Source organism: Arctopsyche grandis, chromosome 2 (genome assembly GCF_051622035.1).
Source record: "Arctopsyche grandis isolate Sample6627 chromosome 2, ASM5162203v2, whole genome shotgun sequence".
Taxonomy (NCBI): Eukaryota; Metazoa; Arthropoda; class Insecta; order Trichoptera; family Hydropsychidae; genus Arctopsyche; species Arctopsyche grandis.
The window spans coordinates 19,457,228-19,484,904 of record NC_135356.1 but is presented as its reverse complement, the minus strand read 5'-3'; the positions used below and the strand labels follow the sequence as shown (position 1 = coordinate 19,484,904).

General features: G+C 33.0%; 1 protein-coding gene across 2 annotated transcripts in view; it reads right to left on the bottom strand.

Moving 5' to 3' along the window:
* The window catches only part of LOC143922467 (homeobox protein caupolican-like), a 111,300-nt gene that overhangs the window by 39,863 nt on the left and 43,760 nt on the right, over nucleotides 1-27,677 (bottom strand). For both annotated transcript variants that reach the window (XM_077445715.1, XM_077445714.1), the window contains exon 3: nucleotides 21,378-21,496. In XM_077445715.1, coding sequence (XP_077301841.1) covers nucleotides 21,378-21,496 — 119 coding nt within the window. The remainder of the gene's footprint in view (nucleotides 1-21,377; nucleotides 21,497-27,677) is intronic.

Genomic DNA, 27,677 nt, shown 5'->3' with positions numbered 1-27,677 from the left:
TGGCGCGTCGGGACGCCCCAGTAACGCGCTTCCCGCCAATCGATAAGTCCTACAACCGCCATTTTGTCTTCCGTTCCGCCATGTTTTGCAAGTGCAGGTCATTGCTGAGGCTTTTGACGTGCAACATTAGATCGTAAAAAGCTCCTAAGTGTCGGGGTGCCTTCGAATACGAGCCGCCGACGGCGACCAAAAGCGCACTTTTCATTGTCTCGTCTATGTAAAGTACAATGCTACATCTCTAAAGTACCGCAAAATCTTCTGCATCCTCATTTTTAACCGTGGGAGTGAATTTTTATTCAAATAAATACGAAACACTTTCGATTCAACTTGGAAATGGGATGAAAAATTCGCGATTCATATTTTTCTGCTGAAATGTTTCAACTGATAATGATCGCTCTTTTAAAAGCTTTTTACTGTTCATACGGTATATTTACAAAGATCTGTTCTAATAGTTACTTATCTTATCTCTATTGTCTTATGATGTACTTCTATTTCGTATATCTGCGTGTGTGATTATAGTCGTTGATCTATTTTTAACCTAATCTGGTCTTCATAAATCGAATTTTAAATAAATTAAATTCACGACTATTGAATTTTCATATTCGCAAACAAAATGAAAAAAAAGACATTGAAATTGTTGGGTCAGGGATAAAAGACAAAAGTTAATTTATACGGTCCAAGTTCTATGGAAAGTAAATTAAGATAAAACGAATATTTCTATCATTCATTTTAAAAGGATTGTAGTGAATAAACATTACACATACTGAAAACTTTTTTGCATAAAATGTGTATAATTCAAATAAAATTTCAAGCTCTTTAAATTATTTTATATTAAAACTAATAAGCAACAATTCCAAACGATAAATCTTGTTATTCAATTAAAATTAGCTACGACAATGTCATATTTTCGCCATAAAAGGCACGTCTCAATATCAACCAAAGAACAAAATGAAATGAAGCGATATGAAATCGCCCAATCGACATCGATCAAATTATTTATTACACTTCTAATTATAGATTAGAATCGAAATTAATTTAATCCGAGTTGATTAAAACGTTTTCAATTCGAACCGCGGCCATTTTCGATCGGAGACGTTTGATTGATGACGAGCGTTCGAAAGCGTGATCTACATTATAAACAATATCAATTATATAGGTATAATTTGGTCATAGTGAATATTTGGGGTTACCTGTTATGCCACTATGACCTAATATGATATAAGAATAAAAATAAATAAATTATAATAAAAAAAGATTTTTTATTATAGACCGGATAGCGCCCTCTATTTTCCGTATTTCGGCCTTTTATTCGCACACACGCATATTGCCAAGCGAAAAATCGCGGTTGAACTTCTATATTTCGCCCGCACGTGGAATTCTCCGTGTCGAAAAGGGCGTAAAAGCCACCCTTTTTCGTCGAAAGCCTTTTGCGGGCGTCGCTAATCCAAGAACGAGAGAAGAATGGCGCCCATTTGTAACCTTCTACAGGTCGAATAAATAGACGAGCGACGGCGAAAAATACCCCAGACTTAATTACCGAATAATTCTCCGCGATGGGGTAACGCAAAGCGGGAAATTTGTCGAAAAAATCTCTGTTTAATAAAATAAGCAAACGCACACCACCGGTCCAACTGTTAACACGTCCAATAATAATTAAACTAATAAAACCTAGTAAAAATAATTTAATTTTCATCGCGTCTCGTTTTCAACGCGTTCCGCTCAATAAAAGCTCTGAAATTGTATCGCCTGATTTGTCTCGCGAACAAAACGATCCGACACTCGACGGGTTGAGGTGAAAAGTGAACCCGTTCCTTGGACCCGTTCTTGCTTTGCGATCGAAAAATAAATCCACACATGGCATGGATAATGTAAGATATATTACATATTCACGAATCGGGGCTTGGTCCACTTTCGCGTTGTGCCGTGTTGTTGTGAAACACAACCGTAAAAACGAAGGTATGCATATTGTTGTACACGTAATAATAATATTTATAAACGAGCGTTTAAACGCGCTGTATGTACTTGCGCGATGAAAAGGTTAAGCGTTCGCCGCGACAGCCTCATATTATTTATTTATCGCAGGTACAATACATGTGTGTGTATGTGTTTATTCGAAAAATAAACATCGTCAAAGTTGAAAATTGACGCCGAAAATCGTTAATTCTCGCAATAAAATTTTTACAAACGACTTGCGAAGAATGTTGTGTGAAAGTTCGTACCGAAAGAATCGTAAAATTCATTGGTATAATTCTCGATTTGAAGGTTCGATATGATCGCCATTAAAAGTGTATTTATACACGTATACATAATTTCCATAAACTAAATATGACTTTCCATTGCTTGTTTTGGAAGATTGAAATTCTGAATTAATTTCAATTAGAATTCTTAAGCCAGAGTTAACGTTTCTAACAGCTAAAAAAGTCAATTAACTTATTTAAATTGTACAATATAGAATTCTTGTTAAAATTTACTTATTTAAATTCTACTATCGTATGTATCCTATGTACATATGTATGTATGTAGAAATGTACGTACATATATATTATATGTATGCGTGTAGATATTATGCGAAAAACAATACTTTTTACGACAAACATAAACTTTGTTCTCTTCGTAAATATAAAAAAAAAATCAGGGCTGTGGAATCGGAGTCGGAGTCGTAAAAAATCAACCAACTCCTAATTATTATTTTCTTTATTACAGTATGTGTCAAATAGTCTCCAATTTTATTGAAGTTAATCCATTAATAAATTGAAATTTAATAATTACTTTATAAAAATCATAAATTCAAATTCAATATATATAAAATCGTGGAATTCCACGTATTTTATTCCATGTGTTGTGGTCAAAACCGATCGTTTCCTACGTCTCATACTATATTTTATTAAATTGATTTGTTAATGTATGAAATTCATACACATAAACAATGAATGTACTTACTTTTTATTTGTACCTATTTTATCTCTATTTTACTCAATTTCGAAAATCGCTATTATTTTTACTACTTAAAATTTTATACGTCGGTAATTCGATCTTACTAAAGTCATTTAAGTTGGATTCGGAGTCGAATCATAAGATAAATTCCGAGTCGGTAAATTTTTAACCAACTCCACAGCCCCGCCTCGATAATAATAAATATGTTTGCCGTTATATAAAACTACAATTTTTAATGTCTGAGCGCCAAATTTGATATAATATTTCAAGGTATTCCAGAATCTAAAGGTTCCCATACAAAAAATCTCAGGCGACGCCGAGCAAATGTATGTATGTATGTATATTTCCCCTATACAATTACTTTCAATATATGTAACATATGTATTATATACGAAACCGCCAAATTCGGGTCGAAGGGTCCGAACGGTCCCCATACACCAGGTAAAGCCTTGAAATGCCCGAGCAAAGCTGGCTAGTGTACTATTTAAACCTGTTTATCCGTTATGCAATTCAACATACAACCACCAAATTTATTATATAATATCATAATAGAATGTAAAATTTATAAAATGTTTGTTATAAAATCAGATTTTTTTTTAACTTTTTTCAAACTTTCACGATTTAAAATGAAATATTACTTAAAAATAATTTTACAGATTAAGTGTGTAATTAATTAGAATATATATTTTTTGATTTTTATTGTCTTTATTAACTACAAAATGTGTTGAAAGTAGTACACGCACTGTGTTGAAATTTTCGTTGAATTTTCAGCGAATATTCAAATTCCCCCCTCACCCGTTGATAGACAATAAAACGGATGCTTGGAAGCATTTTACTCCACCATAAAATCGTTCCTTCGTTGCCAGGAAATAATTTTAAAAGGATCGTTAGACCCTGCCGAGTTTCTGGTAATTTATGTGGGTGGATGTCGGGTAATTGGACACACCTTTCTAATGTCGAGCTAAATAAATACGCAAACTTGATAACGCCCTTTTGAATATATATGTATATATATTTATATATGTATATACATATACATATATGTATTATATCTACCCATATACACGAATACAAGTACGGTATTATGTATTATTATAAAGAGATACAAGTACGTGTGTAAGATATAATAAAATACACTCGGCACATCGAAGGTGGTGGCGGATTAAATAACACCTTTGTGGGTCCGTTGATTTTTGACTTTTTTACACAACCTTTTCTTATTCTTCTCCTCGCCGTTGTATTCTATGCAAATAGCAGAAAAAAACATTCACACACATATATGGATCCGAAGGGACAAACTTAAAAATTGGAAGACTGTCCTGTGTCGTTTTAAAAGAACAAAACGAAATACCGTGGGCGACATTCTGACATAGTGACTTCACAGACTTTTGCGACCCGCGACGATGCTGTGTATTTGATCGCTATTTTTCCGAATGAACTAAAATTCCTATCGAAAGCCAAACATGCTACTAGTTTTAAGAGTATTTTGAACGTTTAGAATACCTTTTTTTCCCAGAAATAATTGGCAAATCGTCAACTTTTGAACCACCCATAATAAATACAGAGTTTAACGTTTTATTAGAGCTTAGCCGAATTCAAATAATAAACACCGCACTAGGTACATTTCCGTAAGCAAATAGACAACTTAATTAGACGAGCTTATTTAAAATTCAAGTTTAACTGTATTAAAAAACACTTTTCACTTTTTTTTGTAAATTTGCATAATGAGATACTAATTATTTTTAAAAATTAAACTTAATTGAAATTCTAAATCCGTATATTCAATTGTCTAATGCGTAAGCAGTTGTTTATTAATATTATAAATTATATCGTATCCGAGTGTAAAAAAAATAATAAAATGTAATATGTATAATAAATTTCTTTTTATTTCCTACAAATATAATAAAATGATTGCATCAATAAATTATAACGATCTACATACATTGCGGGTTTCAAAAATTAACGATATGACGTCTAGAGTTCCTCATTATTTATTAGGCTACATTAGTCTGTTCCTGAAATTTTTGAATGAACGAGTTGTTGATTTCATTCGACATGGGTCGAATTTTGGTCGAGTTTTAAGAGGTCTCGTTCGTTTCAAAAACACGTACCACTTGAGATAAGAGCGGACAGTAGAGGACTCGGACCCGATTCTTTTCCTTTCTACATTTTTTTTTTGTTATTTTTATCTCGCATTTGTGTGTTTTTATTCAGCCGCCCTGTCGTTACTTCTCCTTTGGGGCCGGATGCGGTGCTAAAATGAGATTCCTGGCGACACTCTCCTCTCCTCTAGGATACCGCGTCTTTCCCATCTCAGATGTGAATAGATTGCCTAGTATTTATTAGTTCCGAGCGTGTGAAAAAAAATCGACCAAGAACCAGGGATTCCTGACTTTGTAACCGAACTGTATAAAAAAAGTTATATACATATATATTCGAAGCTATTTCTGAATGGGGAAAGGACGGACGGATGGAAAAACGCATCGCACAAAATCCGTATCCCATCTTTTTTAGCGTGTATTTTTTATTTTTCGCTTATTTTCTCCGAGTTTGGTGTAACCTTTCGCAGACGGACAGGAATGCTATTATGCTTTCGGGTGAGAATGTTGCATTTTTGAATCGTAGAATGCTGGTTTTTTGGCAAAACATACACAGATGTAAACGCATACGAGTGTGTGTTCATACGTTGAGGTTAGTATTGAGACGATTAGGTATGTGCTAAAGCTCATCAACGGCATGCGAAAATGCAAGACTTTTTTTATTTTTTAGCACGATAGACCAACTAATTTGCGATAATTGCGAACGAACAAAGCCGAACGAAAAGCGTGTGTGTCGTGATTCGAACCCCGAGCCGTTTCGTGCGTCTAGAAATTAAACTGAGTTGCACACAATGATATGTAAGGGCATGTTCGTCCACAAAACGTAACCCTTCTTTATAATTTAATACAGCATTTAAAAAAAAAACAAACTGAGAATCTGAAGAAAGGTATCTATAATTTGAATAAATAATTATACATACATACATACACACACACACACATATATATATATATATATATATATATATATATATATATATATATATATATATATATATATATATATATATATATATATATATATATATATATATATATATATATATATACATACATACACACACACACATATATATATAAAATTTTTACACAATTTATTTACTATCATGAAATAGCACGATTAAATTATTATATAGCTTAAAAAAAATTAAAGGCCAATTTAGGTTCATTAAATTGCACTTTGTTAAAATAGATTTATGTACATACGTTGTATACATTAATTCATCATCATCATCATTTACAGTAATTCACCATCCACTGCTGGATAAAAGCCTCCAACACGCTTCAATTCGTCTCTGTTTCGCACAACTCTCATCCATCTCACCCCACACGTACGTATTTATTTCTAATTTAATTCACCCATCTTCCTTACAGCCTTCCTTTCACCCTTTTACATTCTCTCGGATACCATTACAGAACTTCTTTTGTCCATTCTTCTAGCCACGCGACCCACCCATTGCAATTGCAATCTCTTCACTCTCTCCACTATATCAACTACCCATGTCATACTTCTCACCCACGTATTCTTATTATTTGAGTGGTACATTGTACATTGTACATTGTATCTAAATATATATTTACAATAGTTAGAAAATAGTATAAAAATCATTGAATACCATTTGAATATAACTATTATTATTGTCTGAAATACCCCAAGGTAAAGGAGTTTGAATAAATTTTCTTTGATTTTATTCATTTATTAAATTTGAATCTGGTATTGGAGGCCAAGTTTCGCACGAGGCGACAGTATATCTCAGTGTGTTTGTTTGAATCGTGGCGATGTAAAAATACATTACAATATGTGATTAAAATAAACGTGGATTTATGTGTTGCGGATGGATTTGCGGCGTTGACGCGTCGACAGGTGAGATATGAGCGTATCAACGCCTCGGTTGGATCGGATCCAAGTCGTATCCCTATCCATCTGGCTCGGGTGGGACTTGGTCCACTGTTGTGTGTGCATGATGTTGATTTACGCGCATTTTACACGCGCGCGATTAGGCGTTGACGCGGATGCGCAGATGCTAGCTGACCGGACTAATTGTGTGCGATGCGCGCGCGCGCTCATGCGCACTTTAACAAAATGTGTTTTCATTTTTGTCAGACGAAGCTCATTCCACGCCTAATTGCGTTCAGATGGATGGATCGCGACCCGCGGACGCCACTGGCCTCCCCGGACGCCATCCAGGGGCGTCCAACTATCCCAAAGTCGATATACTAGTATCTATTTGTGGCATAACGAGAAGAGATACGAAATGGAATACGTGGTTTAGAAGTATAAAGGTAGTTTATATAACGTAGAGAGTGAACAGATTGAAATTGCAATGTGCGGGTCACGTAGCTGGGAAATGAAATAAGTGCTCGAATGGCACCCGAGAGAATGTAAAAGGTTACGAAGAAGGCAACAGGGGAAATGGGTGGACGGAATTAGAAAAATGTGTGGGATGAGATGGATGAGAGTTGTTCAAAACATGAATGGAAGCTTGTTGGAAAGTAGTCCGTCCAGCTGTGGAAGGTGAATGGGCTCTAGGTGATGTTTGATGATGATTTAAAATAAATTTATTTTTATATGAGTCGCTATAATTGAAATTGGCATAAGTTCACTTTTCTTAATTTCGAGAAATACCTCGCAACACATTAAATAATGTTTTGCGTTTAACAATATTTAAAAATACTGGTGGCCTGAAATACGTTTATTCTGCTTTTTCAAGATTCTATAGTAAAATAAATAATTTGGACAGATATAATTTAATTAATTAAATTATATTAATTAATAAAATTTAATTTATGTAAAGAATTAAAATAATTGACAACAATTTGTGAATTAAGTAAGTCAAACAGAAAATGTTTTTTTTTAACTGAAAATCAGACAGACTTCTGAATCTTCAAAAACACAATTTTTTTTCATGATATTAACCCTTTGACTGCTACAACAACGATAAATCGTTGTTTTGAAATCGGCGAAGATTGCTACGACGATCGTTGTTGACGTCATTAATTGTCGTATTTCAATACTTTCTTTGAGCCACCAGCGCATCAGTGGCACGAAACATTTTTTTTATATACGTATTTATATTTATTTTTCAATCAAGCTTTATAAATATTTATCAATTTTTTAAATAAAAGCTCTTCAATTTCGGGTTCATCATCAAAGTAAATTTCGGGTTCGTTGTCAATGTCATATAAGGAGTTATTACTTGGGAATTGATTATTATCGATAAATTCATTTTCAGAATCAGTAGAGCTGCTGATTTGTCGAGTTCCTCGGCGAGGAGCTATTATTTCGCTTTCATCACTTTCACTGTCCGATATCATTTTGCATAGTTAAAATAAATGGCAAAAAACAATAGAAATCCGCTTTCAATTATATAGGTCACGAGACGTCACGAATTCATGCAATCAATCAAATGCAACTGAAATGCATACAAAATGTTTATGATACATGTTGAAAAATTATTTGATTATTAGAAACTTCGCATCCTTGTGTGTCTTGCTCACACGTACACAATTAAAACCAAGAAAGAAAGAGAGAGAGACCGCTACCTGTTTCGAATATATCGCATGTTGTAAGGATACATCGATATCTAAAAATAGATTATTGAAAAGAATAAAGCCTCGGAAAACAATCGTCAAAACTTATTTAGTGTATATATGTAGGTATCTCTTTCGCACGCACGCATGTAAAAGCAAGACAGAAAGAGAGAGCACGAGTCCACGACTGCTTCTTAAAAATGTATATAAAGTATTATAAAAATTACGAGTGTTCGGCGAAGTAAGTATGTAAAAAAAAATATTATATTTATTTTTTTTCAAAATAATTACAAATGTTAGCATTTTTCGCTTGGACATTGAAAAACCTCGTAGCAGCCAAAGGGTTAAAACAATAATCAAAGAAAAATAAAGTGTTAAAATAAACTAAATAACGTCATATTTTGAAACTTTTAAATATTTTAATGTTAAGTTATAGTTGGCGTAAAACGTTATAATTATTTGCGTTGGTTCATCGTTATTTTTTATGATTCTAAATACAACCATGATACATATTGTCCATCAAAAGACTTAAGAAAAACCTCAAATAAAATAAATTTTAGTTCCATTTACATTTGGGTTTAAGATATCTGTCTAAAATGGATTTACAGTGTCACAGTGCATGTAATGAGTGTCGTAAAATGAAAATTAAGCAGTAGACGATTTTTAGCCAGATATAGCGCACAATTGAGAGCCCCTGTCTGCTAAGTGACGAAATGCACAAAAGCGTCGCGCGTTTGACGCGTGAAATCACTAAATTTGTGAGGAGGAACCCGACGACTCTCTCGCGAAGAGTAATAACTCGTGTCCTCTCACTTTATTATGGGAATCTCTTAATTTTCCCAGAGTTCCCGCCGTCAAATTCCAAAATAGCCCGCCACTTTTAACACTTCGAAACCGATTTACTGAGATAGCCCCTACGAATGAATTGACGCCGCATCACAACAATGACGTTGAGTGAAAAATGTTGTAGTTTAATTCACATTTTTTTTTTGCGAAATTGAAAACATACATATACCGAGTACGCCACTGGACCCGACAGATGAACAACAAGCGCGTCTTTTGACTCAATTATTCAAATTATGATTTATGATAGAGCAAACTAGCAATCGTTGGTGAGACGCCGCTCAACTCACTCAAAACATCTTCAATTGCCGACAAATTCAATCTGTATTATTATTTTTGAATAAAATTTACATTGTAAATTATTTTAAAAGTATTTTTAATATTTTGCATATTTTAAATGTAAATTCGTTCCACAATTTGCCAAGTAACGGTCTTCGCAAACTTAGCAATACTTGCAACATGCTTTAACATTTACTGTTAAAATGTATTTAATGCATTGCTACATATAAACTAATATGTATACATACATATATATATATATATATATATATATATATATATATATATATATATATATATATATATATATATATATATATATATATATACATGTAATTACTACGATAACGAAATTCGTACTCTTATCGTTTCCGTAAGGTTTTTATCATTACAACAGCGTCGTCATGTTTTTTTTCCACGCTCAAAATTTTCGAAGCGTATTTGATTTACGAGTCGAAACGTATGTACATAGAATTAATGCTTTCACGATAGCATTATTGTATAGTGGCGGGTTATATCTACATATTAACATAATAGTGAGTATGTTTATATCTCCCAAGTTGAAAGAAAAAATTGCACAAAAATATTCACATATGTACATATATGCTATTTGAATCAGGTAAATTTCTATTGGTCAGCTAAAATTTTCTGACATATTTAAAGATTCGCGAATGTTCGAATCAATATTTTGAATTTGCCTACTGTAAAGTTTTCTGGGATGAAATTTGAATGAATATTTCACCACGTTTTTTACATAATTTTTGAATCTTTGATATACAAAGTCCGAGAGAAAAGTTCACAAGAACTATTACTCAATTGAATAACCAAAAGGGAGGTTCATCATTCATCTATATACCAATATATATTTTTATTCCTAGTTTTATTCATATTTATACATCAAATTTTTATACTAGAATAAAATCTATGTAGAATGAATTGAATTGGATGAAGATTAGGGATACTCCGAAAGTGTTGGTCTTTAAGCTAGATAAGAAAATGTTACCTTTATATTTTAATAAGTATTTTGTAAGAGGATTGGATATAAATAGTTATGGTAGCAGTAAGTTAGTAGAGCAGAATTTAAATAAATAAATAAATAAAGCTTTTAAATTCATTCATTTGGGACTAAATTTTGATTAAATATACATCCATTGCCATCATTGAACAAATCTAATATTTTATATTTGAATGATATATGTATACAAATGATGGCATTAAAATATTAAATAAAAACAATCAAATTTAACAACCTTATTTGATTATATTACGAAATGTTTACATAGATCATACTCGAATTATTTATGCAGTTTGATGTGTTTACCACTCCTTCAAATATTTTTTTTATATTTATTTTACACGTGTCATAACAATTTCCAACGAGAAAAGCGACGGACGTTGAGATTGTGTTCGCTGGAGACTTAATATGACAGGCGTGTGAAATTTTCACAACGGCTACCACCCTTAACAATGAAAAGCGTCGTTTCGTCGACTTTAAAGCGTCGAAACAACAAGTTAATTTTAACTTTGGTCGAATCGTTCCATGTAAAAAAAGTTTGCAAGCGATCAAAAATAATATCGTAATCTTTCGACCGATCAGAGGAAGTCGCGAGTTTTATAGGCGAAAGGCTAAGTCCAAGTTTACAGTGTCGCGTGGGGGGAAAATATAGGAACAGCAGTATTTCAGTAATGGTAATCAGCTCGACTTAAGCAGGAGTGATGAGTTGAACCTCGAGGAGTGACAGCGACCCAAAACAAACCTTAAAATATTTCCGCACTTCGACCCATTTGTCATTCCGTGTAACGAGTCGACTCGCGACGAAAAAATATTCGAAAGGGCGACCGAGTTTATATCCGTACCATTGGCAGAGGTTTCCAACCTCAAAACATCGAACAACTCGCTCATTATTCAGCCATTCGATTATATAATAATCGTTCAACACTATTGAGATTAGACGAACGAATCATCGAAAATGCAAGAGTTTCTTGTTGACCTATTTATGTATGTACATATGTACACAAGTTCCACTACATCCCTTCTCTTCAAAAAAAAATATAAACATTATCATGTATTTTTGTGAAAAATTACACGTTTGCTTGATTTTGTAATATTTTTTCATAGCATACATACAAATATGGATCAATATTCAGTTTATTTACATATGATGGTTTTATATGAAATTGTAAGTTTACAGAGGGTTGGGATCAGTATTCAACATGGCAAAAAAAAACAACGGAAAAATCGCTTATCGTATCGGTTTTGCTGCTGTTTTGTATCGCATAATGTTTTACATGAAAAAATGTGAAATATTTCCGACGACGATTACACTGCAATCATTGCGACAGATAACTATCGGAAGTGTTTTATATGAAAAAAATAGTACATATACATATTCATACATTAGAGTCATTATAATTTTTTATCCAACAATAACAAAACTCTACATTTTCAATAAATAACAGAATTCACGTGTAAAATATGTAGGTTTATGAAAATAATTCCTAACCGTGCATATTATAATATTCATAGCGGCATCAATTATACAATGTGATATTTTTACTTTCGAAAGTTTATAAAATTTCAGCAGTTATATTGATTGACTTGAACTAAAATTAAATCTAAAGTTTTAATAAACAGGTCAACAATTTTTATTTTCAGCCGTTCATTAAGTCGTTTATCACGTCATGCCTTTACATTTTTGATGAGCCTTTTCCTGGAGATGTCAGACTGTTCAATAACATATTGACTTGGGATTCCACCGTAAAATTTGAGACTTCATGCATCAACAATCGAGACTTTACATATACAGACATTTTTTACATCGTATATTATACATACATTACTATGTATGTATGTTCCACCAAACAGTGCAAGCCCTTTGCTTTTTCATGTGTTATTATCAAAATAAATATTTTTTTTCTCTATAAATTGATAAAAGAAAAAAACTCGGCCTACATTTTACTAAAAAAATTAATTTAAAATTAAAAATGAGTTTTAATATAACGTGGAAGTAATTTCAGAATAATGTATCCCGTCTTTGTGAGTTTTGGATAATATCAATACACAACTAATAATTTACACCGTTGTAATTAACATCTAAAATCAATAGATATATAAAATAATTTGAAAATAATAGTGACGTAAGAAACGATATTCAGGCTCATTGATAATGAACCGATACTGGAATTTGAAGTACGCGCCAGAAAGTTACAGATTTTTTTTCATACCTTAGGAATGTGTGGAAACATCTCTTGTGAACTATTTTTAATGTAAAATTATTCCTTTTATATAATGAGAGGTGAATAAAAAAATAAACTACTAAATCAGTGTTAAAATTAAAAAAAAAACCTTATAAAATTGGTAAAATTTACGACTTTCACAAACTTTATATAAATGGACTGTTAGTAGTGCTAATTTTTATATTGTTTTTGGCATATTCTTCATGATACACAGCGTATTTTTTTTCTAATTAAGTTCAGAAATTCACTGTTTTCAATGTACCTTAATGCAGCGGTTTCCAAATTATGAGGTGCGCCTCCCAGGCTGTCTATTGAAATGTTCATTATTTTTTTTTTTTAAATAAAGGTTTATTATTTAAAACGTGTCTATATTATTATATCTATTAAGAAATAAAAGGTAGGGAGGCCCGGAAGAAAAAAATTTTTTTAGGGAGGCGTAGTAGCATAAAGTTTGGAAACCGCTGCCTTAATGTACAAAGACTAGGATGATAAGCTAAAGAGCGGACCCAGAGCGCTTTGTTCATTGTTCACATGTTGTAAATGCATTGTTAAAGGTTTGCCGAACCTTTTTTACAAAGCATTTACAATAATGCAACAATAGACGGCGCGCTTCCGGTCCTACCTCTAAATTGATAACAGAAACGTGTTCGATAAGTTATTAAAAAAATCTGAAGTTCATTTATAAATGAAAAATCTATGTTTGACTCAAATATAATTTATCATACGAAAATATGTGAATTTTAAAAGAAAATAATTTGAATGCAAACATGGGTCAAATTATTGAACGCAATTGATCCGTGTGCACAATATTGACAATTGAACGGTGGTACGTGACCCATCCATGGGGCTTAATCACATCAATGAAAATTTAACCGATCGGAATAAACGGGGAGGTGAGTTTAATTGGCAATTTCCAATTTGGAGAGTGATCGAGCCTAATTGATTTACAGTTCGCCCTGCCAAGTTCGCGCTATGGCTGACGCGACTATGGCGCCATCTGGCGGCACGCGACGCCGATCTCGGTCGCAGATAACCGCAGCAACGCGGTTCATAAAGGCGTCATAAAATTGTCATAAAATTGTCATAACGCGGTGCGACAATGCGGGCTGGGAGGAGGGGGTGGGACGACCATGACCACCACTCGTTCGCCCCATTGTCCTTACGCTTCGATGTGACACGCCCACTACTATGCATACGAAACGCTGTCGTGATATGTGTGGCTCTCAAACTGTTAAAGCCCAATTGCGTTTTCATCGAAGGTACTCTTAAATAACAGGAAATACGTCTAGCCTCCTGCAATGAATGGTAAGAACACACTCAAAAGTGCCTCACGGTACGCCTAGGTAGACTCCAGCTGCGATAGGCACGGAATACGTGGGTGAGAGGTATGACAAGAGTAGTGGATATAGTGGATAGAGTGAAGAGATTGAAATGGCAATAGGCGGGCCACGTGGCTATAATAATGGACGAAATGTGGACAAAATAAATGCTAGAATGGTACCCCAGAGAATGCAAAAGTATAAAAGGAAGACTGCAGGGCAGATGGGTAGACGAAATTAGGAACATGTGTGGGGTGAGACGGATGAGAGTTGCGCAAAACAGAGACGAGTGGAAGCGTGTTGGAGAGGCCTTCATCCAGCAGTGGATGGATGGTGAGCGGCTGTGTGTAGGAGCGGCTGTATGTACATAAGGTTTTGAGGACATCTCTAAAACAGAACTGAGACCTATACAGTGCATATACATGTGCATACAGATACAATGTACATATGTACAGTGTATGCACAATTTTTCGTGAACTGTTTTTTTTTCTATATAACTATAGTTAGACTAACATGGCCGAAAAAATGAAATGATATTTTCAGCCTATGTATGTATGTATGTATGTATGTCTAAAATTTTTAACCCGTCACAAAAACCACTCGTATGAATTATAGAAGATATGAGTAATGACTGTTTAATTTGGATTAATTAATTTTTGAAAGTTTTATCTTTAGTTTATTTCGGGAATTAATATGTAGGTCATTTGTCAGTGCTCACTTTAACACCAGCCGCACTGTAATGGGTAGCGAGTGACCAGGACTATTTTTTTTTCTACAAATATACGGAATGCGGTGTCTTTATATTTTATGTATCCCTCATCAAAACCTGTATGTGATTACGAAATAAAAACATTGATCAATATCAACAGGAATAATTATTTTCGCGAGAGCCTGCCTTGTGAACTTACCTCACAGATGCGAGAGAGAGGAGGAATTCAGTACGCGCCACGCTCAACGGTCAGTGTGAGAATGATATCCACCTTGTAATGACAGCTCTGCTTCAACCTTTATTTTTTCATTTCTTACACTAATTTTATATAATTCGACGTTTACATGGTAAAATGATTTTTATAGCTAATTACAAAAATCAAACATGCATATTTAGCATTATTGTAAATTAAAACACACTTTTAACTGGAAGCTTGGCGTCCTCTCTCTCTCTCTGTCTGTTAAACAAGTCTCTCTCTTTTGATTCAATTAAGTTGATTGATTCTTTAAATACAGAACCTACATATGTATATATATATATATATATATATATATATATATATATATACGCATGTATGTACATATGTACATTGTACTTCAAACTTACTAAACAAAAATAAGTTGGAATTTGATGCATTTGTATTAATTTGTCTATTTTTTGCGAACTTATAATTTTCAGTTATTCACATACCTACTCGTACTTTTGAAGATTATATGAAAAATCAGATTTAATTTTAAATTACATATATCAGCAAATTTGTTTTGGGGTCGAAGGATCTAAATGAGTCCATATATTGTTTGAAAGTCTCTGAGTTGAGGCATTGGCTCCAAACCATCCCATCCCACACATATTTCATTTCCGACGAAGGATTATAAATAATATATCTGTGAGCGCTAGAAAACGGTAGCGTCACATTTTTTAACCGGCGGCGTTAAGTTAACGAACGCAGTTGGCGTTTTAATAGCCAAACGCAGTTAAAAATAAGCTGTTCGTACACACGTCGAGAGTTACGGTTAATTTGGTATTCGTAAAGCTGTCACGTGTGTCACTGCGTAGTGGGGCGGCGCGTTAAATGAGTGCACACCAATAAAGCTATTTTGTGTGTATCAAATTTTACGATACATTCACTGTCACATTATGTGTATTTTCGACGTCAAAATAAACAGCGAAAATTTATTAATCGCATACGTCAATTAAACACTAACAAACGATGCATCATGATGAACGTCAGTTTGACACTTAATGCTAATTGTCGGAATTTCGTTTAACTGAAATTAATTCATTTTCGAACAAGTATAAAATATATTGAACAATATATCCGTAAATTAATTCTCTTTTCGAATCAACTTAATTCAAACATGATATTGAAAAAAAAAATATATATTTATTATTATTTGCACAAATGCTATTCAAAAGTGATCTAAATACATAGTTTTTCGATTATCCCAATTAATACAGAAAAATTCAACTCTTGTTAAATTAATAACGTCAATAAAATAAACATTTTTGTTATATTCATAAAAAAGAACGATTTAAACGCGGCGTCAGTACACCTGAAGATTTGAACCGTGAACCTTTCACTAGCAAATCCAATGCTCTACCAACCTGCCAACAACCTTATAAATATACAATAACAATTTAAAAATTTACAACTTCATTCCAATTGAATATCATTATAATACTTATTATAGTCGATTGTAAATTTAATTGATCGTAATTATGCGAGAACATTTCACACTGTAGTAGTGTTTCTTTTAAGATTTTTTTACTCTATCATTTTTATTTTTTTATTATAATAAAATTCAAATACCTTGCATATGTTTATTAATATTTTTAAAATGTCATTAATTCATATATTCAGATGTGTGGACCTTCATAGATAAAAAAAAGTCACATGGCGTTCGTGTCACCGTACTATTCAATACCGACGATGCAGAATATAATGAGCGAGCTTTAATGGCAGATGATTTAGATAATGACAGTACGTACATACAGTCAATGTATGAATTATATATATATATATATATATATATATATATATATATATATATATATATATATATATATATATATATATATATATATATATATATATATATAAACACACTTTTTATTTATACTATACAAAAAAAAAGAAATACTTCAAATGTTATTTGCTTTCGACTTGATTCATAGCATTCTTACGTTTGATTGGTTGTAACATTTTTTAGTTTGGAAGATACTTTAAGAGGCTTTAAAATACATATACCATTTACTTTTCCCCATTGTGTATAAATAAATGTATATTTGTAAAGGTAGGGTAATAGAAATGGTCGTTGACGAAAACGGCGCTCGCGGCGTCGTTTTTCGAATCGTAATGGCGTCGTTTACGTGTTCGAACATCGGCCGATCAAACAGACAGATAACGAGTTCAGTTCCACGGGGGAGAGTTGGGTTTTTGTTGGCTTTGAGGCCTCCGCTATCTGGTCACTGCCATCGTCATAGTGCAGGGTCGATATTGTGAACGTGTCACAGAAACACAAGCGACGGGAAAAACTATTCGAAAACACGCACTTCTAAGCCTCACACCCTCTCGGTAAAACGGTGTAAAATTTGTAAAATAAAAAGTATACATTTATATGTTCCTGCATAAGTATGTGCATATTTAAAGAGAAGTGCGTTGTTGGCAAATGTATTTTTGTAAAGTTAGGTATTTTTCAATCAGTGTAAGTTCGTGTCATTGTCAATCAAAGGAAAACACAATGCCGCGTGTCTCTTTGTGAATAATTTGCTTTCTAACGAAATTTTTTTGATGATTAGTGTATATGGTACAGACGAAGTGTATTTTTAGTTGTAATATAATCCAACTGGCATTTTCGGTTATTGGTATTTTAATGCAATTAAACTTGTAAATTATATATCTACAAACGCAAATACACTTTCAATAATGAGCGCCATTTGTAATATAACAGTTGAGTTTTGACAACTCTGATGTTTTTACGAATACTTAAGAATTCAATAATGCGTAAATATTTTCTAGGCATTACGAACAAAGGTAATGAGTACGTATTCTAAGAATGTGTTCTAAACAGAGTTGTAACTTTCCAACTAAATTTACCAGTCGAGTGACGTTTTCACAAAAACCTAAGCTGGTAGCAATAATTTATAATTGAACTGTATTTTTCGTTGTAATATATTTTGACCAGTTGGAATGTAATTCGCAATATGAATCCACTTACGTGGGTTAGACGGATTGGATTATATACATATGTACATACATATATGTATACACATCAAAGACATTTTATGTAGTCATCAAGATGATATATTTTATTTTTCTTCGAGAAAAACATATTTATAATACAGTTATCTTATATCTATGTATTATAATATTACTAGCGACTGTTATTAGACAGTAATTTTCATGCATAAATTGTCAAAATGTACGTATGTAAAGAAAATATACATACACATAAAAAAGTATGTATCTACATGTGTATAGCAATCAAGCAATTGTGTATTTAGTAATATATTCAAAAAACGATGTCTAAATATCAAATTTACTGTAAAATTGTCAACAAACATATTGACGTTGACATATTTGTAATAAATAAATACAAATGGTTACAAAAGCTCGACGTTAAGTTACAAGTCACACACGACATGAAATACTATAATGAGCACGTCACAATGTTTACGACAACGAAACTATTCGGGAAGGCTTTCATAGATTTGTCTTCGCCTTATGTATTTTACCTTTGTAAAAATCTCCCCCCCCCCCTTTTCCACCCACCCACCCACCGGATAGAACGTTTGAAGTGGATATAAATTCTGAAATGATATTATTCCCGAAATTTACATATAGAAAATATATTGCCGGCTTCTGTCCTGTCGGTATCCGAGCGCTACCGAAAAGCGACAGGATGCAACCGCAATCGCGAACAAATTCGTATGTACTACATATTAACATATGTATATACATACGACAATCTCTACATATTATATGTACATACATACATACAACGGACCTAAGATTATAGCATTAAAATTTTACTACCTGTATATTAAGCTTTGAATACAGTTTTTCCACTTTTAGTCAGTTAACAAATAAAGCCTCACCTGTTGATAATTGTCATTTGACAGAAATGCTTGCAGATGTATTTTTACAATGAAATTATTTAATTGATTTAATTACTAGCTAATTTTTAAATCTCATTTCAGAGGGTAGCAAATAAAACGGAATACATGGAATTGGTGCACGGAATTGATGCAATTTTGAAATGGCAATTGGTGGGTCACGTAGCTAGAAGAACGGACGATAGATGGATGAAAGAAGTGCTCTAATGGTACCCGAGAGAATTAGCACCCCTGCAAAGAAGCGCGCAGGTGAAATCAGAAAAAATGGGGAAGTAGATGGACGAGAGTGGCCCAAAACGAATGGGAGGCTTTTATTTTACAAATTCTGTTTGATCATGTTTTAAATGTGTGTAAAAGAAATAAATTGAAACCATATTGGTGACCATTTGTTGTCTGATGAAGACATTTTTCGAAAATTTATAGGCTTTTCTAGAACAAAACATTACAATAATAATAACAAATTAATGACCGCCGTGACCTGACAGATTACCCCAATGCGTCACACCAGTCTTACAAAAAAACAACAACAAAAAATAAATAAATTATCAATCATTCATCTTATTCGAATAAAGTCGAGTTGAATCTCATGAAACTGACCAGTTCATCAACACAACTACCAAACGGGTCCAAATGTTCACCAGATCACGTTAAGGAACCGGACAGCCTCTACAAGAGACGAGTTACCGAAAGCAGACGTTCTCGCAACAAAATTTTTGAAAAATGCTCCCTAAAGCAAAGCTCTACAACATTCGCGAGACTTCCCTTTAATATTCCAAAGAAATATTCGGAGATGGTAACAATCCTTCTCGAAGATTATGAGTAAAAAAGCTGTGGGAAATAAATACAGCTAATATGTTGTCTTATATCGAGGAACAAATAAAACTATTTTGATATATTACTAAGGGTACAATTTTTGACGACCTCTTTTGATTTGAACCAAAATCAACATCAGACAAGTATCACCGTTGTATAACTGGAGCGCGAAGTTCTTAAGCTTGGTGCCGAAATACAACATATACTGCAGAGAATCTATAAATCACTTTGATAAAAATGTAAAACGAAACACTACCGATTGGGTACGTCGAACGGTACATTGTCTATCGTCGATGCAGAATGGAACGAGGGTTGAGTCGATCGCGTGAGCTGGCACCGATGTTGGCACTTGGTTTTTGTTCTGCAATCGATATCAACTTTTGTATTAAGTACACACGTATAAACATGCATACGTATGTACGTGTGTGCAGTTGAATATTTCCAAAAGCCCACTCGTTCAGGTGCCGTCAATCGCGTTGAAATGTAGGTTGAAAGTTTGAGCGCCCCTGCCTACTACTAGGTGGCCTATGGTCGCGTTTTATGGTGTTTATTGCCATGTTGTTAATACTTGCGCCTCGAGGTGATGACGGGTTATTAAGGACGCGCCGACTCGGTAGAAAAACTAACCATAAACGGTCATAATTCATAAACGAGCCGTTATATTGTGTTTATATGTATGTTCTTTCGGGAGAGACCCGACTAATGCCTCGGGTCGACACTGATACGTTTGTTTATTTTATTTGATTTTTATCACCAACCTTCCTCACTTCGACCCCCCCCCCCATAATCCAAACACTTCTCTAGATCCCTTTATGTCCGAAATATTTCATCACCTTCTTGAGAGTTGACTAAACAACCTTTGAAACGTATAAGAATCGAAAAATATAACTATAATATATTGATCATATACTTTAAACGAAGGAAATGATGTTTGATTATCTAAAAAATTTCAAGAATAATAAATTCAATGATAAATATTAAACTAAGAGTGAAAATAGATACAAACTTTATCTACATAAATTGTAATATGTATAACTAAGTATATAATGTAATATGTATATAACTAAGTATTAATCCTTATTTTCTTATGATTTTCCATTGTAATATGTGTATACTAGTCCGCTAATTTTAGACAGATAATAGAGCTGTTTGATTAACAATAAATCTTAGAGGTGAACACACATATGAACACCAGCAATTAATCCTAGACGATGATCAAACGAGTGACTTGTAAATTTGACTATAAATCAGTTCGATTGGACTGATTTGCCGACATTTTATTTTCTTCAATACATTTATGAATACATGTATAAAATAGTATAATATTAAAAACCTTCTTTAATTTATTTAAAATCGCAAACAACATTAATCGACATTAATAATACCGCAACAGGTATACGAAGAAAGCGCGCTGAATAATACTGTCATTTCTTAAAATCGCTTTATGGTATTTTTTGTTTTAATAATATAAATTTATTTTTATATTAAATAGCTTACCCGTATGCGGCTAACGTTGGATCGTAAGGGTAATATCCTGTGGTGGGTTGCAATCCGGCTGATGTCCACGCGGTCATATCTCCGGCACCTCCACTATCTTTCAGCGCATAAGGGTTACTCTGAAAATAAAAATAAAAATAAATTAAATACAATAAACAATTGAATCGTTAAATGCAATCGGCGAATTTTTAAATTGGCAAATCGCGACTTAGCGGGGCCCAGACCGCCCCGTTCGTTTTACGGCCGTTTCATTAGGGCATGTTGAAAGGCCCCGCAATAAAATAATAATAAAATAATTAAATTTATTGCATTGCACCCCTCAGTACCCCCCCTCCGGTGCTCTTGGCCCCGACACGACCGCAATATAAATACATTTTACACGGGGCCACAAAACGTTGCCGAACATTCCGACCCTGGCTTAATGACTCTATAATCGGCCAAACCACGCGAGGCCGCATAAAAATGTTCGCCGTACAAATATTTACCTTTAAACTATTCAATAAATTTGTTCGCAGTAATCGGGGTGGGCGGGTGGACGAGTGGGCGGGGGCGGGCTTCGAACCTGTACGGGGGGCAATAAAATGGGAAACTTTCGTGGGTTTCAGGGAAAACCTATTTTTCCATAGCCATAAATGTATGTAAGTATGTAGTACTGGCCGAAAACGAAAATAAAAAAATAAAATAAAATCATAAAAAAGAGGACTCGTGCTCTTCGATAAATTGTTTTCGTACCCACAATAAAGATTATAGCTCTTTGCGAATTCCTAGATTTGTTCTTTATATTTTATTTTTATTTCGAATCCGCACTGTAATAATAAAATTACAAATGAACGCACTTTTTATTGCCTTTGCCTTGGCAGCCCAATTTAACACATTGAAAAGTTTAAATAGAATTTGCAATTATTCTTAAATATTCTTAAATCGTATATAAATCTGATTTTGATATGATTACGATATAATATAATAAAATGTATTTTATATTATGTACATGCATGTACATACATACATATGTACATATGTACATATTTAAAATTTATTATGAAATAATTTGAAAAAAAAAGTTAAATCATTAAAAATATTTTTATACAGATTGTACATACATAAAAATGCAAAAGTACAAAAATGCATGTCAGTGTGTATGGAAACCGTAAATTCAAATTATTTTATAGAAATCACCGTTACCTAGAGATATGCACTGATTTTTTTTAATCCCTTTAAAATTAATACATTGAGGGTTGAAATTAAATGCCATTGGCCGAGTTCAGTATAATACACAGTAAACCTATGCTAAAGCTCAATAATGAAGTATTCAGGCTTTCCTCAGAAATCTTTCTTAGTTAGAATTCAAATTGAACCATGTCAATATTTAAAAAAAATGGCAGTTTTTTAATAAATATTTTTTAGTCAATTTACCTCAATAGAAAAAGTTATAATAACCTATAATTAACCTATTCGTATATTGATCTATCCTCTTCACACTAGCTCACCATTCCTCAAACATACAAATGTACAAATGTACAAATTGTATATCATTTTTAATTATATTGTTTATTTTTCAATTAATTATAAAATGATTGAATTGTCTTAACTTCGTAGTATTTTCATTCTCGGATGAATGAAATTCGTAAAACTTTATGCATTTTAATTCGGGACATCTTCAACCAGAGCTATCAAGTCATTCTACATATTACATATATTTACTCGATATATGTATGTATTTGACACGCACTTCAAATTGACTGTTAATTAATATTATTACGCTCAGTAATTTTATTAGTAATGCGTGTGTAATTATCGCATACCAATTAATGGAGGAATAGTGTGCATAAAACGGAGATATCTCACGTTAATTCTATGTAAATAATTACGGTTTCGTAAACAATTTCAACGGAGTTCAACAATTAATGTGTTTATTCAAAAAACGTTACAAAATTCCACGGCAAAAATCGCACATGAATTTTTTATTACACTCCATGTTTATCTGACCATTATTAAGTCATTAATTACATTTATTTCGTACTAAGTGTATATGTGTATTACCCATATAATTGATAATTCGAATATGTATAATAAAACGAGCCGGTGCAATGTAATAGGCCTCGGCGACCGGTTTTTTTTTTCATTTCAACTACTGGAAATTCAATATTTTTTTTATACTTCATGCATTGTTTTTCTTGAAAAATTTACAATTAATGGCAAAGCTTGTTCGTGCTCTTTATCGCCGATGTCGCGTTTTGTTGTCAACGCGGTTTTGACGATCGCTGAATTTAATTTAAAACCATTCTCGTTCGGTGAACGATATGTCAAAATGAAGTGTTATAATTAATATTATAATAGAATTTTAAAAAATAGAAAAAGACGATAGAAAACACCACGTCAAAGTGGCGAGACGGGTTAATCGCGCATTAATCGCATTAAGGGAAATATCACGCGACACGCGTAGTTCTTTTTAAAAAATATATTATTATTTTATTATAGATACCTATGTATAATAATACATATATATAAATCCACATATATTTTTTTACGTAAGCACGTGATAAATACGTGATTGATGGCGTTGTAAAAATGTGATTTTTTTGTACAGAGCTTCGTAGTAGTGCAAATGATTGCGCCATGCAAAAAAATTACACATTACCTAATGATTTATAAAATATACGCGTTTAATAAAATATCATTGACGAAACAATTGTTTATATTCTAAACTTAGTTCCATTTGTGATAATGATAAATGATTTCACCTCAGTATTTGGTAATGTTTTAATTATTATAAAAAAATAAAGTCATATAATATTTTATATGTTTGTAATAATATATGTTCGAGTACAAAACAATATGGAGATGCATCTTTCGATTAACACTTTTTAAAGCGATTTTGCAAAATGAACATCACTAATCATCACGTGTGTCTTCTCGCGTAGTCCATGTAATGAACAGAGGTCTTTGATGACTAATTCGGTTTAAAATAATATAATAATAGTCTGTATGTTCGAAATCAATTCAACGCGATTTAAACCGTTGAACTTATGTACACTGTATTTACAATTTTTTAGTCACTAATACAGTTTAAATACGTACGTATTTTTGTTTCCTCGGTATTTAAAACCTGCTTTGTAGAATTTTTGTGAGGTGAAAACATTATATGTAATATTTACCGCATAAATCGAAGCACGGGTAAATATTTTACTTTTTTTTAAAAACAGCAAACTTATGTTTAGTATTGTATTCCACACATTTTCTACGGTAAAATATTCACATTAAAGGTTAACATGTATTTAAATTTATAGAGTTTTGTTATAAAAAAATAAAAGACTAATAATAATTATTGAAATACACCCAGTCTGAGGAGTCAAAAGATATGTGTAATGTTCGTGAGGGAGACTTTCAGCGTTACGTGTTGTAAACAAACTATCGCCGCTACCGAAAAATTCTCTCCAATGCTCACTCAATAAGCTCTGTCAAGAGCTTTTTGTTGATATGTAAATCAGCGCAACAGTAGGCGTCGATGAAAAAAAAAACTTCTCGAAAGTAATTGGAATGCAAAACGTTTTATTCCCGGTTTAGTACCGCTACGTGTCCGACGCACCCTCGAATTTCGAACCCCCGGTAACGCTCCCCGTTCATTCTCGTTTTGGCTACAATTTTCCCGTTAATAGGCACCGTCGATTTAGGTATATAGATATTTATTTGATAAATTTATGTGTGCGACGCGGCCCACAGATGCGGAAGTGTGTAATGCAAAACGCAATAATTGAATCGCTTGGTGCTTTATGCAACACCCTCGTGCTTTGTCACACAATGGAAATGGATGCGAAATAAATAAAATGTTTAATAATTTAAAAAAAAATGAGCTCTATCAGTGTAATAAAGGAGATGCGTGACCACATTTGCATTTTGTATTTGTACGCATATGTAACGCAAAAATTATGTACATATCAACGCTTATAGAATATGTATATATGTACATACATATATTAATAATTTTTTACACATAAATTATTTATAGTTCGACAGATAAATTTAAATATATTTTATTGATTACATAAACGTAATACAAATCATCATTTTCTGGATGAAGACCTCTCTAAAACGATTCCATTCGTCTCTAATTGTGCGACTCTCATTCATCTCACCACACACATTTTTCTAATTTCATATAGGAACCTATGTTCTTTGCAGCCTTCCTGGTAACATTCTAGTACTTATTTTATCCACGTTTCCATTTTTCAAGATACGTGTCAGGTCCATTGCTATTTCAATCTCTTCTCTATCCTTGTCATAATTTTCACCCACATATTCCGTTTCTGATCTCTCCTTGTTATGTCGAGCATACAGCGCTCAATACTTCTTTGAAGTTTCACATCCAAACATCATGTACAAACATAGCATACAAAGAAACTTAAGGTATGATTAGTTAGTAATTTAAAAAAATCATATTTCGCATCTATTCGTCATACTCAATATTAATATATGTATTTATATGTACATATACATATACGTGGAATGATATGTGCACATATAAATGTACATGAATAAATTTGTTATCATATAACATGGAAATAATAATAAAATATAATGAATGCCATTATTTACACAAACATAAATGTATAAATTTTTATGTGATTTTAATCGTTGTGTTTTCATTTTAATACAAGAAACTCCACATTTTACATTTTAATATTATAAAATAAGTCTGTGAATTGTTTTATGAATCGTATTTGAGTCTTATCAGAGTGTATTTACATTGATTGGGCCCACCCAAGATTGAATTATAACCTTCCATTTATAAAAGCACACTATTCTGTAACTAGCGGTCGTTCGAAAACAACGACGCCGTATAAAATATCGATTTATAACGTTGTTTTCCATTAAAAAACAATACACTCACTTTGCGACTTGAAGAAAAAAAAAGTGAGGGTTCACTCAAAACCCACCCTCCCTCTATAAGAAGAAGAGGGTGCACTAGATTTCGATGGCCCTTTTTTCCGGCCCCTCGAAGGATTCCTGATATACCTACTTATATATAATAGTGAACTCGAATTTGGATTTATAGCTCGGAATAAATAGTTGCCCAATATTTTCTCAATGGTGCTTGTAAAGAATCCAATTTTTTTATACACTTACGCGAGGGCGCGCTTTCTCCCTACATAAACACATAGAAAAGTCATTTTTCAACGGGCCATTGCCGACGCAAAAAATATCGCATATCATATTCATTCACGGCGAGGGTGAAAAAAAAGTTTGCGACCGCTGAACTCGTAGGTGCAAAACGAGATTGAGTGAACCAATCCATAAAGTGACTGGAGCCCCAGCTGCTTACCGTCTGTTCATTATTCTGCAGGACAAAATTCATTACACACACGGGAAGAGCTAGCACAGTTTCATATTTTGAAATTATTATACACAACTTTCAAAATGTCGTTTGGTAAAAATTATACATTTTTGCGTATACAATTTTTACATACGTTTTCGATGCTTATATTTTACATATTTATGGCGGGCAAATTCTTCTCAAGCCCAGTGATTTTGATTCAGATGTGTATATTTTTGTAGATTGTGTTACTTCTGTGATATCCTTTCCTCGAGATCCACGACCTTTGTGCACCTGCTGATCAATTCGTTTATTTTATTTTTATTTTAACGTTATCCCAAGCATGGCCCTTACCTCTACATTTAATTTATGAATGATTTCACGAGAAAAGGTCCACGCCTCTGCACCACATGTCATCACGGGTATCACACATTGATTGAACACCCGAGACTTGAGATACTGAGGAAACCTGTTTTTTTTATTATTTACTGATGACGAATAATGATTTTAAAATATAAATTGTATCAAATGTTGCCTGTATTCATTTTGAATGATACGCAATTTATTACCCGAGCGTCTGAGGCTTTTGCGGGCTGACTCTCGTCTTAGTCCCCGTAAACCGCAAAGCCCCGAGAAGAAGTCAATCAGTGACACAACTATGTCTCGTCTCTTAACTACCCTTGGAAACGACCCTCTCTGTTACAATGTTTTATTCAAGGGTTTCGGTTTTAATGGCGCCATCCGCCGATTTTATTATAGTGACGCGTAATGAATGGCGGCCGCGTCGAATTGACGTGGGTTCCTTCGAAAGTAACCGTTTAAGTGTCGTTAAATTGAATTTATTATCAATTTTACGAATCGACAGCGGTTTAATTTTGAACCATGAAACAAAAAAGTAATTTATTTATACATTACATTTATACATACATTTTACATCAAAAACATTATTTACTACAATAAAACTGAATTTTATCCGTTTGTACATAAAC